Raw genomic sequence first — 15816 nt, forward strand, 5'->3', positions numbered from 1 at the left:
TCTCACAGCTAGTTTTGAAACTGAAGTGGAGGCACCACAACACGAGCAAACTAAGCCGAGAGATCGATTGTCCCTTTATTTCTGTGTAGTGTCTCGCTCTGCTCCTGCTGAGAGACATGATGCTTTATGTGGCCAGGTGCCCACACTTCAGAGAGAAACGACGACCAAGAATCTCATAAATGAGCTCACTGGGTTGGAACCTTTTTCATCTTGTCTGTCTGTCTGTCCTGTGCTAAAATGTTTGGCGTTTTCGTTTCAGTGGGATACAGAAAAACTAAACCAAAGTGCAGTTGAGTTGTTAGAACCTGTAGTCTCTGCTGAAGGAAGGAAGGAATATAAAAGAAGGGGTTGGAGCTGCAGGTGAAGGTTAAGTGCCTCAGCAGAATAGTCTAGAGGGGCCTAGCTCTGGAATAGTAGGGAGGCTGCTGATCAGGGGTATTGTGTGGGGCTAGAGCTGCACGGTGGGAAGCTTGACCTGCGTGTGCCTGTCTGTGGCCAGTGCTATTAGACACTAGGTTTTTATAGGATCACTGGGCAGCCCACTAAACAGAGGAAGGTGCAGCAAAGTGTGAAGCATAAAGAGCTCACCGTTTTTAGAGGGACACCTAGTTTTTATTCCTCACAAAACCTTTAGAAATCCTTGATCTGTTCAATTATGCAAATATTTCTGCACAGTTTTGATATTTTATTTCTATTGATATCAGAACACTGTACAAATGGGGATGGCCTCATTTCTGTCCATCACATCTACAGATTGAGATACAACCCTAAACAATGCTAAATTAAAGTGTTTCTTTAGAATATGTCCTCAGAATACAACAGATGATCTTGTGGAATTTTCATAAGAGCTACCGTAGTCTAATAGAGAGCAAAGATCTTGCAGAAGATCTAGGTATCTGTAAAGCTGAAAATAATTATGCATCTCTCATTAGCATTATAAACCAGCAAGCACACATTTAAGTGCTAATTATCTTCTGCATTTTAATGATCAGGTAAAAATGACTGTTTTCTGTTTGATCCAATTACCTTGTTTGACCAGAGTATCTCAAGCTTTCAGCACTCTGATTCTGCATTTAGAAATTCTTCATGTGGTCTATCCCTCAGGAGACATTTCTTCATTTTGAAGCTTAAATTTCTGGCACATAGTTTTTCATTTAGGATATAATTTAAAGATGATGAGCTTTGCACAGGGGACTGTCCTGGGCAGAAGGAAATGCTTGTGCATTTATTGCGTATAATTACAGTAATTTCTTGCATATAATTACAGTAATACTAAAATCAAACACTTGGTAACCAGTTAAAAGATTTTTCTGTACCACGATACCCTGCATAAACCCAGTAATTTGAAATAACACCTCAAAATCTCAAATTTTGCTGTAAAAATGCTTTGGAAACATAATTCTTTGGTTACTTCTGTTTGATCTTGATGGTTTATCCAGTATATTTTGCAACAGTAACATACCGGTGAGATCACTCTTAGGCTAGCATAGGAACTGGACTGATACCCATTGCACCCTTTCCATGACTTCAGATTCATTGTGAAATTGTTCTCCTGTTCCTTGGTGGTGATCGTTTTCCGTTTGATCTTTATTTTGGAAGCAGACTAAGGTGCTCAAAATGATCCTCACCCAAACTCTCTTTAGTCTTGTACCTTTCAGTATCTCTCTTCTTAGCAGCAAGTCTGTTTTATGACATTAATTTTATCCACGTAAGGTTCAGCTGGATTGTGTACAGAATATCGGCAGATGTTTCAGCAGCTCTCCTTTTTCAGTTGGGGTTTCAGATGTGCCCTTGTCTGTTGGCAACTCCTTTCTATATGTGACTGCCTAGGATGTTGACCTGGTATCATGTGCAAGAGGAGTTCCTGCCATTGTAATGCTGTCATTTTAGAGCGTAATCATCTTATGCTGCAACAAAGGCAAAACAGGATTGTAAAAGGACCCCTCCCCAACAGATAGTTATTTTTATACCATAGACCCATCAAATAATGAACTAAAGGTTAAGTGGGGAAAATATTTAATGATTCTTGATTGGCAAATGAAAGTCAATCCCTGGGCTAAAGGATATGAAAATGTATTTGGGTCCAAATTTGACTGGAATCAGGACTATCTAGAGGCTGGCATGGGGCATAAGAAGAGATAAGTGGGGACTAGATGATCATGATAATCCCTTCTGATCTTAAAGTATATGAGACTTCTCCATGAGTGGGTTGTCAGCCAACAAAATTGGTGCATGCTATAATTACAAGGCCAAATACTGTCTACATATGTATGCACCCTATTCCCACTGCAGTCAGTTGGAGCCATGTATTTGTAGCCAAGGGAAGAACTCTGTAACCTTGAGGAACATCATGTGCCAACATGTTGCACTTAGGAAATGGAGGGTAAATCTATTCTATAAAGTTCACTTGCACAGTTAGATATCTTTCTTCCTTGCCTTACTTTTCTTAAAGACCTGTGGCAGTTTGAGAATAATTTAAAGAGGAGAATCCCCAAACAGGGCCTTGATTTGTCCATAAAAGCCACTACTTCACACATCCCCATTTGAGATGATCATGTTACTGGATCCAAAGGTGGGATGGCACTACATACTGTGTTGATCTAAAATATTTTAGAATTGCTATCTAATGATAAGTTTGCATTGTCTCCAGCACACTAATGGTAGAGGGTATTCTACGCATTTGAGATTTGATACAGACTAAAATGTTCAAATTTTAAAATGACTTGAAGATGAGCTGTGTATGGCTTGAAAGCTTGTCTCTCTCGCCAACAGAAGTTGGTCCAATAAAAGATATTGCCTCACCCACCATGTCTCTAATATCCTGGGACTGATATGGCTACAACTACACTGCATACAGAATGTTTCCATGGCATTCCTATACAATATGAAATCACAGTTGCTTGCTTGCCATTTTTTCTTGCATAGGGCCCATAATGAAAATTAATGGGTCATTTTTTGTGTGTACTCCCTGAGGCTACTGAAGAAATGTTAGGCTAATCCAAAGGTTTTCAAACTTTTTCATAGTACAGGCTGCCTTTTAATAGAGAGGTAGTCTTACTCCTTCCTCACTTGTGTTCATGTGATTCATAAGCTCCTGACATCCTGATTGCAACTACAGCAATTGTTGCTCTGTAAAAGTAATCTTAGGAAAGTGGTTTAATGTACTTTAAGAAGCCCTCAGAGTGAGTTAGCAGCTGAAAATGGTCCAGCACCTTGCGGCCAACCAGGTCTCTGCTGGCCATCAACAATTGCTCTCCAGACAACAGTTTTTTCTTTGGATTAATCATTGTGCAGTAACATAGCAGCTAAACCATATCCTGGAATCACAGGCCAGTCATGACTGAAGGTATACACTTCAGTACTTAACTTTTTCCTCATGCAGTTCTGCTCTCTGGAGAGTGCACGTCTTAAACTATTGATTCTCTTTTCAGGCCTATTCCGTCTATGATGAAGAGATTGGCTATTGCCAAGGCCAGTCATTTCTTGCCGCTGTGCTGCTTCTGCATGTAAGTCCCCCCCCACACACACTCCCATTTATTGTAAGCCCCAGACAAAACAATGCTCCAATTTATCCAGAAGAACTCATTTCAAATTCACTCATATTCGTGCCATAGCAAGTCCCCTGCTTATTTACTCAAGTGCTTGTTTGTCCATAATTATGACTTTGGGGGAAAGAGAAGCATGTTCCATTTAAAGTTCACTGCAGCATCGATAATGAGTTCGTGGTCAGTGTTCACTTCATTTTGCTTCTGGTTCTAGCTTCCTTTCCACCGCAAGCTGTCTTAAGCTCAGATCAGACTCTCTTGCTTTGTTTATGCTAAGTAGGCTGTCTGGATAGAAATGACTTTAGGGTTTAGGCCACCTATGAACTCCTTGTAAAGGTACCCATGGGCGGGGGGAGGGCATCTCTGATTCAATGTAAGCTTATAGAAGAGCTTTTATTGGTATTGATCATAAGGTCAAACCGGGGTTGCCATGGCTTTTGGATTAAACAGGAACATATTCTGCAGCATGTTAGTAGTGTGTGAGTTTATTAACTCTTAGTGGTTTGAACATTGCTATGTGTTTATTCTGGGCCTTGTTTTTTGTGATTTAGATGTTAGTCAATGACCCAAAATTAAAATAGATTGAGTCTCAAATGTATTATTTTTCAATTATTAGTATTGGGTAAATTTATGCTTAGTGTAGTGATCCCTTATCTATCTAGGTATTGAGTGGTCTGAACTTACGAAAGCTGCTGCTATCTGTTTTACACTTAAAGTACATCTGAGTAGAAAGTTTTGAGACTTACTCATGTTTGTGTGAAACATCTTATCTTATGTGAAAAAATGTAAAAATTTCTGCAGCTACATGCTATTTTTAGATCAATATTTTTGAAGTGTCTCTGCTTTTTGTCATAAGTCCATATTTGAAACTGCAATTCCTAAGCCCTGTAGGATTTTGTGATATTCTCCCCCTGTCCCCCGCAGCCAATTTTGAGTGATTGCTGCTACCATGCAGAACTAAATATAAAGATTTTTGTGCGTCTCTCTCCAACGGACAGTATGTATGGTTTTCAGAGTAATATTTTCCCCTAATTCTGTGACGTTTAGGAGGATACAGAAACATATTATAAACTACACTCTTTATAAACAGAAGTCAGATGGACTGATAGTATCTAACTGTAATGCTTTGATTCTCTGTAACCTGTATAATAAAACTGAAATTAATTCTTCAGCACTGTTCTGAACCCAACCAGCAGTAAAGGTTTATTCTTGCTGCTAGTAAGGGGACCGAACTCTGCTCACTAACAGATATGCTTTCTTTTAGCTGCCAAAATGCTATCTGCCTACCTTTTTGGCACCCATTGGATTAAGGAGACTCATAGAGACAAGAACCAGATCATTCATACATTTTCTTAGAGCTCATTCTTTAATGTTAGTTGTTTCTTCTTAGAATGAGCTTTGTTAAACTGAAGGCTGCAACTTAAAAATCTCAGTTTTTGTTTCTCTCTCACTTTTTGAGCCTCCTGAAAGGCAGTCTTTGGAGTGTGATTATTAGGGGCTATGATGGAATTCATGTTACCTTGTCTTATTGGAAAAGGTACTGCTACGTACACCCTGCAGTCCCTGAGCAATAAAGGGAAATGTAGTTTCTGCAAGTCCCACACTGCCAGTATGGGAACATCTCTGAAAAGTTTTCAGAGTTCACTGACTGCATCTGTGGATGAATAATAGAGCACTTGAGTTAGATATTTTGACCTTTACAGGAACAAGTAATTGACCTGAAGAGTCAGTCTTTACTGCTGTGGAAAGAACAGAACTGCTTTGTGATGCCAAGGAAGGATGTATAAATACTGACAAGTAATGATGTTTCTGTCTCCAACTGCTGGCAGAAGGGGGAGAGCGAAGTGTCCCAAAACGGTGTAGAGAGCTGCCAAATCTGAACTTTGGGTAGTAATAACCGACTCTCCCTTTTTAATCAGTTTGAATAAAAGACCATCAAATGAAGTAACAGCATTTTTAAAAAGTAGAAATAAAAATTGCTACTGTGCGTTTAGCATCTTGTAGTAATACTGTAAAAGTACTGGTCATATCTTAACTGTGTTAGCTGACTGCACTGAGGAACTGGACGGGTTGGGCTCGCAATCTATAGGAGTATAATTTGATTCTGAAGTCATTGACCAGATTTGGGACAGCTACTGCATGAAATAGAACCCTTGGGGATCTTTAAGGTTGAATTGTGTGTTTCTAAATTGAGGAACTAAGAGGGAATTTGTCACACCTAGCCGGTGTAAGATACCGTTTCTAAATCCAGTTGTTATGATGTGTGCAATTATCCTTATCCATTATGAAAAACGGTTGGTATCTTGATGGTAAGAGCAAGATGAAGGAAGGAAATAGAATAATATAAATATGTCAACAAGATTTGTTCTTTTTGACAGATGCCTGAAGAGCAGGCGTTCAGTGTTCTGGTCAAAATCATGTTTGACTATGGACTCAGGGAACTTTTCAAACAAAACTTTGAAGATTTGCACTGCAAGTTTTATCAGTTGGAGCGCCTCATGCAGGTAAGTGTCCAGATTGCTTTGAGGTGAACAGGTCAGACTTAGTTGCTTGAGAGCAGCATTTTATCACAAGTGAATAGTTTAGTTTTTGCACATTCTTCTTATACCCTTGATTGAGATAGAGGACAGCTGTGCACCAACATTGTTCCAGAAAAAGAACTTCCTTTAGCATAATTATTCCAGTTGCAACTTGTAAAATGCCATAGGATAGCATTAAATATTTCTTCTACTGTACAATTCTCTTGTAGATTTGAGAATTATAAGCATGATATAAACAGCTGCTTTTAAGTCAAAACTAATGAGTGTGCTTTTTTTTTAAGGAGTGCATTCCTGACCTCTACAACCACTTTCTGGACATCAGCCTTGAAGCCCACATGTATGCCTCCCAGTGGTTTCTAACCCTATTCACTGCAAAATTCCCCCTCTACATGGTCTTCCATATTATTGACTTGCTATTATGTGAGGTATGTATTACAGATACAATTATACAACTTTGTACCTGCAGCAACTCCTGATGGACTCTTCCTATCAAGTCTAGCTTGATTGCATTCTTTGTTCATGTCTGTTTTTTGAGTGCTGGACAACTGAGGCTTGAAGTACAATTTCCCATATAAAAATGTAAACTGTTACATAAAAACTGTTCTGCAGCAATGGATGTGTGTTTTTTCAGCATTTTTTGGATGTTCTATCATAGAATTAAAGTTGATGGCATTTTTTGGTTTTAGATTGAAGTCTTCTATTTTTTAGAGCATCATTATGTCTTTTGTCATTCTATACATTAGTTACAGGCTAAAGAGGTTAATTTTGTGCATGTAATCTCTTAACAGTTGTAAACCCTATATAAAAAGAACACAGTATTATGGAGGAAATAATTTTATGTTTCTAGTTTTTTAGAACTAACAAGTAACTTTTTTTTTGTTTTTGTTTGCCTCTTTTATGTGTAAATACCATGTAATGATAGACAATATTAGGGCATCCCTAGAGTACTGGAGTACTCTGCATTTACAGCCTGACTTTGGTAATCTCATAGGCCTGATAACTCTCCCTCCAAAGAAACTGAGGTCTCATTCAATTTCTCAGCATATATTTAATAGCAAAATTCTTTGTAGTGAAATCATGTATTAAGACGACTTAGTTGTTTTTTATAACAGTATAGTTAGCAGTATGTTAGGAAGTAATTTAAGTAAAATCTAAACTACCCTTGTAAACATGAATGAATACAGCACATTTTGCAATGCAGTGCCCTTGGGGTTTTTTAATCATTTGTTTGCTTACTTGCTGACTACTAAAATGCATGATTTCTCAGTGGATCTCCTAGTCATTCGTGTGAAATAGTAAAGTTCTGCTCTATTTCTTTTGTTTAAAGATTGCTGCATTCATAAATCTCCTGGTCAGTGTTTTGCTCCCTATGTAGCTATGTTTCTCTGGAACCTGCTGCTTGCTTTGCCTAGATGCTAGTGTAATAAAAAGCAACAGATGGCAGAAAAGTGGTCTCTGCATGTTGAGCTAAGATATCCTGTAAAGCAGAAGTAGATTCTACTTCTGAATATAAGGGACACTTAAATAATTAATCAGTTACTTTAATAAACCGATTTCAGTTCAGTTAATGAGTAGCCGAATAATTAGAATAGGGCCGTCTTCAAGAGCTAGTCATTTTTTCTCCATAGCAAGAATTTCCCAGACTTTTGAAAGTAAGAGAGTTAATCAGATGTGAAATCCAGAGCACCACTGTAACACAGCGCTAGCTCTACTGCTAACAGAAGTGATAGAAGCAAGTTTAGTCTTAATTTGTTGCTGTTAAAGTCAAAACTCAGAGACATAAGGGATGGAGAGAAAACCAAGCCCTTAACCAGTAATGTCAATAAAAGTCTAGAATATGGGAGGTAGAGCTGTCAGATCCTCTAGTATTGAACTGTGAGTAAGTTCCCCCTTTTATATAATCTGGAATAAGAGAGGATCCATAAAAGATGTGGGATTGAATAATGAGGTGGGAAGGACAAATTGAAATCATGCACACGTGCTTAAACTGTTGGCCAGAATATTGCATGCCCCCTGTGCATAACTGATATTTTCATTTTCCAATCTTCAGTAGCTGTAATCTTTTTTTATGCTGTAGCTATTTTTGCGGGGGTGGGAGAGAAGTGTACGGGGACTGACTTTCTCAGTCATCACATCTTTACCTTCCTTTCCCACCTGAGGAATTATAATTTTCTTCCTATATTAGAAAAGGGTCTAAGAAAAAAAAAAAGTCCCTTGCCCCTTAGGATAAAGTAGCTAAATGAGCTGTGTTAACAAAAGGGAACTTTATATTTCTTTGTATACCATTCATTATGGCAAAGGGAGTATTGACATAGAGGAAGTATTAACTATCCAGAACACCACCTCATCTGTAGTGTCTGACCTTAAAAGTTCATTGATATTTTTTTTTGGAGGGGAGAGAGGCAGCTTGCCTTTGGGGTTTATTAAAGGATGTTAGCAGGGTTTTTTTTCTACGCATCTAAATAAGATGTTTTACAAACAGATCAACAGAGTGGGTAATTCCTGTTTAGGTAGAAAACAAACATACTACATTGGCCAAAGGAACTATTACATTGCTATCTTTGAATCTGATGCTTTTGGGAGGTTACTATATTGAGATGTTAAACAGCCTTGAATTGACCAGGTAGGAAATAAAAATTAAAATGCATCAGAATAATGCTGAGTTTTGCCATTCTGAAATTTCTAGTGTAGAGATATGAGTCAAGGTTTTTTTCTTTGAACAATAAGGGCAAGACCCAGCTAGTATAGGAACCCTCCTAGACCACCTCCCATTGAAGACAAAAACTGCGTCCTCCAACCTGAGCATCTCTTCTGGAGCTAAAAAGCACTTTGGTGTATTGCTGTCTGTACTCCATAGAGTGATTAAGATTTCTGTTTGAGAGAGGGCACGAGAAGGGAAAGCATCCAATCAACCAACTATAATAAAATCTGGTGGTACTGATAGCTGATAAGAAGAGCTGATGATACATACTGAACACTTTTTATCTTGATCATTTGATACTTGGGTTGTAGCAGACTATAAAATTTGCTACAGTACCTAGTACTGATTGGAGAGCACCTATTTGTGGCAAGTAGCCCAATACATTCTTTAAAATAAAATAAAATAAAGACAGTCCTATACTCAAGGCAGGGTTTCGAGCTGGACTTGAATTCCACTGCAAGGTCTCCTGGTTTCTTGGGCACTCTGGTGTCACACCACAGTCTCATCTTAATTAAACAAAAAACTATTGAATTCGATACATTATCTTCACATTTTAATTTTCCAGGAGGCTGCAGATTTTTGTGCTGTGCCTTCTAGATGTTGCCTGGAGAAAGTTGGAGCTTTTGGCACCTGAGTAGAGAGCAGTTATGGCTTCTGGCACCCAAGGAGGGTTGAGGAGATGGCTTGGGGTTGTGGGATATAAGCACTCTAGCTGGTTGTTTCTGATAAAATGATCACCAGTGAACTACTGGACTATGTTGCTATTTAAGCTGTCATCTTTATATATGGGAATTAGCCTCAAACAATAGCCTTGGAGTGTTATCTGCAGACTCAGGAAGGCACCATCACATCGACTTACATTTGGTTTTTGAATGTTTGAAGGTTGTCTTTGCCATTGTACAAGCTAGAGATTTAATTCTTCTTACATAAAAGCTTAGAGTCTAGAGCACAGTTCTTTGGCTAGAAGTGGATTCTGCCGCAAATTCCACCGCTTCTGAAACAACTAGGCCCTGACCGTAGTGACCGAAAACGATTGCCATCTATATGTCCAGTATCAAGCGTGTCGGAGGTCTCACGACAGCAGGTGGCACCGATTTCCCCCCTTAATGGTACTATCACCCGAGAGCCAGAGATTGGGTAGCCATAGAGGTGATCCCTCCAAATGAGGCTAGAGAGTCATGTTGCCTCTCTAGCCTGTGTGTGTAGGGAAAGCTCGTTGGGACTATCAATATAGCAACTCTCATTAGCACAAAATTATTGTAAAATGTTGGATGTTTCTGTCTAAACTAACTCCCCTTCAGAGACTTTCGAGCAGACCTGACAACAGGAGAACAGTCGCTGCAGTGTGTGTGTGCTGGAACAGGGGTGGTGTGTTGGGACACCGTACAATCAAATACAACATAACAAGTATTTTGCTAGGGGAACCTGTACAGCAGAAACATTACTTTTCCAAAACACAAGCAAATGGGGAGAATATAAATGTGTACCAGATCGGGGTGGAGAGATGCTTACTCTTTAAAGAGAACTGACTCCCAAACCCACCTGATGGAAAGAAACTGCATTACAGATGTGTCCGTAGACTGAGGACATTACAAAATACACAGTGGGGAGTCTTATGCTTCTCAGTGGTATCCGGGGTTGTGAGGCACCTCGCTATCACCTTGTCTGTGCCTGCTCGGGGTCAGCTCCCTGACTCCACTGGCCACAGACAACACCAGCCCTCCCCACATAGCCTACGCAGGCTCTGCTGTCCCTCTGCAAGTTAGCAATAGGTGCACTCCAACCCCTGAGTCCTCCGAGCGACTCCCTGGAGTGTCTAGCCCCTGCTCCACTGGATACACAGCATTCACAGATTCGCTGTTCCCAAAGAAGCAGTGGGCTCCAGTTTACCAGTTTCTTGTCAGATCACTGCTCCGTTTAACACATGGCACTTAGATATGTTCATAATGAAAACAAGCAAGAGTTTATTTAATGAAGTAAAACATAATCCCAACTATACATACAAAGTAATGGGGTCTAAATTAGCTGTTACCACTCAAGAAAGAGATCTTGGAGTCATTGTGGATAGTTCTCTGAAAAGATCCTCTCAATGTAAAGTAGCAGTCAAAAAAGCTAACAGTTTTAGGAACTATTAAGAAAGAGATAAGACAGAAAATATCATAATGCCATACTATAAATCCATAGTACACAGACTCATTGAATACTGCTTGCAGTTCTGGTCAACCCATCTCAAAAACAGATATATTAGAATTGGAAAAGGTACAGAGAAGGGCAACAAAAATGATTAAGGGTATGGAACAGCATCTATACACTGAGAGATTAAAAAGACTGGGACTTTTCAGCTCAAAAAGACGTCTAATGGGGATATGATAGAGGACTATAAAAACCAGGGGAGAGTTAATGAAATGAATAGGCAGCAGATTTAAAACAAACAAAAGGGAGTACTTCTTCATACAACGCACAGTCAACCTACAGAACTTGTTGCCAAGGGATGTTGTGAAGGGCAAAACTATAACGGGGTTCAAAAAAGAATTAGATACATTAATGGAGGATAGGTCCATCAATGGCTATTAGCCAAGATCGTCAGAGATGCAACTCCATGCTCTGGATGTCCCTAGCTGCCAGAAGCTGAGAGTGGATCACAGGGGATGGATCACTTGATGATTACCTGTTCTGTTCATTCCCTCTGGGACACCTGGCACTGGCCACTGTCAGCAGACAGGATACTGGGCTAGATGGACCTTTGGTCTGACCCAGGATAGCCATTCTTATACTTACATTTTGCAGTGCTTAGGCTGACCAGCGGGCTACTGGCTCTCGGTAGAGACCTTACATGCCACCCTTTGGTGAACTTGTGCATATACTTGACTCAAGGGATCCCTATACAACTCTGTGCCCTCTGCCAGTTGGTACAAAGAGGTTCCTGGGTCATAGGGAGTCCTTCCATCCCTCAGAGATCGCAGAACTCCAAGCTATACCCCGGTTACCACATACTAGTGTCTGCCCGTCCTCCCTTCTCTCTGTATCCTTTGAGATGAAAGGGAGGGTGTAACAGGAGGAATGTTTTAGACAAGTGAAAGACGTATTTCTTGTGTGGTTTAGGGCCGCTTTAACTCGTGGCTCTGCCACCTGCAAAACTGAATGTACTAAGACACAACTCCACGTTATATGAAGATAGCATCTTACTGGCTATTAATTTACAGCAGCTTTTGGTGGGACCAGTAGCTTTGTTGTTGGTTACTATTTTATGTTGCTAAATGCATGAATTGTGTTGCCCTGAGCTCCCCACAATCCACTGGACTATGTAGTTTTCCTAAAAGGATCTTTTATTATTAGACTGGACATAAAGGTAAAGGAAGTTTGGAAGAATTCTTTTCTCCATCAGGCAAAGGGAAGCTTAGTGAGGAGAGGCTGCAGTGTGTGTTTGAGGCAGTTCCTTTTGCTATCTGCAAAGTGCCAGGCACAGGGGATTTTTGCCTTATTGTGAGTTTACTCTCCGGGGCTTTGATCTGATCAAGCTACTGCTTATATTTTTATGCTACATTCCCATTTTCATAGGAAAAAGTAAAAATATGTAACTTTAAGGTGTGAACAAAGTAATAGCAAGGCTTGTAAATATTGAAAACGTTGACTTATTTCTATTTTTCTTTCCTTTCTCTCTTTAGGGAATAAGTGTTATTTTTAATGTTGCATTGGGATTATTAAAAGTGAGTATCCAACTTTAACATTGTTTCATTTAATACATCACCATGTACTGGCTGTGTTACAAAAATACTATAATCAAAAATCTTCCTGTGTTATTGTTGTTGCTGTCTGGCATGCACTGCCTCTGTGGCTGTGCCATGTGTGGAAAATGTCCTATTGTGCAAGTGGAAACACGTGTTGCTATTTTAAGAAGGTTAAAAGATACTTTCTCGTGAGCTTAACAAAATAGCGGTTTCATTTTATTAGCATCTGTTATTGAAGCTATTTTTCAAAATCCGCTTTGCAAATATTGTTTCCTTTCTGCATGTTTCTAGACTACCAAGGATGACCTGTTATTGACGGACTTTGAAGGGGCTTTAAAGTTCTTCCGTGTACAGCTGCCCAAGAGATATCGGTCAGAGGAAAATGCAAAAAAGCTGATGGAGTTAGCTTGCAATATGAAGGTAAACATGTGAGGCCTGCAAGTTGTTCTCAGTAACTGTCTAGCCCATATATATTGGCAGGGGGGTTCACATAACTTTGTGATTTATCTACCTCTAGATGCTTTGCAATGAAACAAATAGAGCTTAAGTGACTAAAAACAGTCCAATAAAGTTTAAAATCTGCGTAAAACTACACATATTGCATATACAGAAAAGCATTTATTTGCTCAAGTCTTTCTCCAATGATTTCTGCTAAATGGCCAGCAGCATCTCTCCTGGAGACAACTGGGAACAACACACTTGAAACAAAGTAAACAGTGCAGAGGCAGAAAATATGGTCCTTTTGAACGGAACAGAGCTATATTTAATTGTATACTACAGCAAGGAGCTCATTTAAAATGCATTGATAGGTACTATAAATTCTGTATATCTACTTGGGAGGCAAATGGAAGATGACCTTGCATTTAAAATTTCCCAAATTAATCAAGGTTGGCAAGTGATCCTGAAGCTTATATGTTCCTAATGTTAATTTTTTTTTTTTTTTTTTGCTTCTGTTAAAAATCCTCCGTAAGTTGTGAACTTGACTGTTTTAAACCTGAGACTCTGCAGTGGGCTGTAGCAGGTTAATGGGAGGGCAGTTTTACACTATAAGCATTGATTTATGCTCTTTTGTACTCTGAAGAAGGTCTCCTCTATAATGAAATTAACCTAAGCAGAACTGTGTGTGGAGCTGTCTGCAGAAACTGCTGCACCTGCATTGCAGCTAGCTGGAAACCCTTGAATAATGTAGAAAGCTTTGTTTTCCCATGAGCAGCCCAAGTGGGAGGTTCACAGTATCACTCTTCATTTGGGGACTGTTAACTGAATGTATAAGACAGGGGTCGGCAACCTTTCAGAAGTGCTGTGCCGAGTCTTCATTTATTCACTCTCATTTAAGGTTTCGTGTGCCAGAAATAATTTTAACATTTTTAGAAGGTCTCTTTCTATAAGTCTATAATATATAACTAGGGTTACCATATTTCAGCAAGCAAAAAAGAGGACAGGAGGAGCCCCGCCCTAGCCCCGTCCTGCCCTAGCCCTGCCCCTGCCCCTTCCACCCCCTCCCATTTCCTGCCCCCCTCAGAACTCCCAACCCTCCCCCCGCTCCTTGTCCCCTGACTGCCCCCTCCTGGGACCCCTGCCCCTAACTGCCCCCCAGGACTCCACCCCCTACCTAAGCCTCCCTGTTCCTTGACCCCCCCCCCACCCTAACTGCCCCCCAGGCCCCTACCCCCTACCTGTACCCTGACTGCCCAAAACCTTATCCACACCCCCCCATAAAGCCCGCCCCGAACTCCCGACCCCCCCCCCCCCCCCGTCTCTTGACTGCCCCCTCCAGAACCTCCCTGCCCCTTCTCCAACCCCCTGGCCCCCTTATCCTGCCGCTCGTCCCAGCACGTTGGGCAGCGGGGGAGGAGCTCCAGACTGCCGGAGGCAATCTGCGAATGCAGGGAGGGAGGGATCTCTGCTGCAGGGGAAGTGGAGGAGGGGGGCTCTCTGGCTGTTGGAGCCCCATGTAAGTTGCACCACCCGGCTGGCTGCCCTGTTAGCCACGCGCGCTCTGCATCGGGGGGAAGTCCGGACATTTACAAATTCCCCCCGGACGCTATTTTTATCTCAAAAAGCCGGACATGTCTGGGGGAATCCGGACGAATGGTAATCCTAATATAACTAAACTATTGTTGTATGTAAAGTAAATAAGGTTTTAAAATATTTAAGACATTTCATTTAAAATTAAATTAAAATGTAGAGCCCCCCCGGACCGGTGGCCAGGACCCAGGCAGTTTGAGTGCCACTGAAAATCAGCTCGTGTGCCGCCTTTGGCATGCATGCCATAGGTTGCCTACTCCTGGTATAAGACATGATGTTTAAAACTAGTGCTCTGGCATGTACCGCACATGTTTCGTGTGCCGATATTTCTGAATCTTTCATAAGTGCCTTACAGTTTTAAAAGACTGCTGTTCTCCGTGGAGTAACCATCTAACCTGAGGTTTCTCTTACCAAGAGTGTAGTTATTGTTTGTCTTCTCCCCAGAGTTGCTGCTTAAGCTAATAAAATTGCACTTGTCATACAGTCAAAACTTTATCAAAAGTTTGGGAAATACTGAGGGTGGCCAGATTTGATACTTGCACTTATGGTTAGTTGTGAAAGCACTAATGGGAAATCATTTAACATGAAGTAGGCTGAGCTGAACTATGCAAAGAGTTGTAGGGGTTAGAATAACATGAAGATGGAACGCAGTTGAAGCCATATTGGTCCCAGGATATTAGAGAGACAAGGTGGGTGAGGTAATAATCTTTTATTGGAACAACGTCTGTTGGTGAGAGAGACAAGCTATCTCGAAAGCTTTTGTCTCTCACCAACAGAAGTTGATCCAATAAAAGAGATTCCCTCACCCACCTTGTCGTCTTAAGATGGAACACCCAAATACTGTATCAAACACAACCAAGGAGGTTCTGTGCAATACCATCAATTCTAGCCACATAGATCTAGACTCTGAAGTTTGAATGGTATGTAATAGCCACTTAATGTTGAGCTCCCTGATAAAAGATTATGGAGCCCCCAGGGCCTATACAACAACCAGCCCAAGTGAAAGGTTTTGTGTGTTTAAGAGCCAGGAGGATTAACGTAGACACTATTTTGTAGCTTTTTAGAAACTGATGGCTTACATTGACAGAACGGAAACCCGGCTTTCCCTTCAAATAACAAGGAGCTTGCATCATTATTAAAAACACACAATGCTGACCTAGACATGCACTTTCTGAATATACTAGAGACTAACTCCTCATAAAACTTTTGCATTTAAAATAATTTAACATTGCTAAGTTTCGGCGAAGTGGCACAATTTAATAAACAACTCTGCC

At 40.5% G+C, this 15816-nt stretch overlaps 1 protein-coding gene across 3 annotated transcripts in view; it reads left to right on the forward strand.

Annotated features, from left to right (window-relative positions):
• The window catches only part of RABGAP1 (RAB GTPase activating protein 1), a 114213-nt gene that overhangs the window by 80624 nt on the left and 17773 nt on the right, over positions 1–15816 (forward strand). For 2 of the 3 annotated variants that reach the window (XM_005299411.5, XM_065572576.1), the window contains 5 exons: positions 3432–3506; positions 5924–6049; positions 6367–6510; positions 12452–12493; positions 12806–12934. In XM_005299411.5, the coding sequence (XP_005299468.1) occupies positions 3432–3506; positions 5924–6049; positions 6367–6510; positions 12452–12493; positions 12806–12934 (516 nt within the window). Of the gene's footprint in view, positions 1–3431; positions 3507–5410; positions 5433–5923; positions 6050–6366; positions 6511–12451; positions 12494–12805; positions 12935–15816 lie in introns of those variants that run through there. The other variant, XM_042854413.2, reaches the window with a different exon arrangement.

The sequence above is a fragment of the Chrysemys picta genome, chromosome 18 (genome assembly GCF_011386835.1).
Source record: "Chrysemys picta bellii isolate R12L10 chromosome 18, ASM1138683v2, whole genome shotgun sequence".
NCBI classification, from domain to species: domain Eukaryota; kingdom Metazoa; phylum Chordata; order Testudines; family Emydidae; genus Chrysemys; species Chrysemys picta.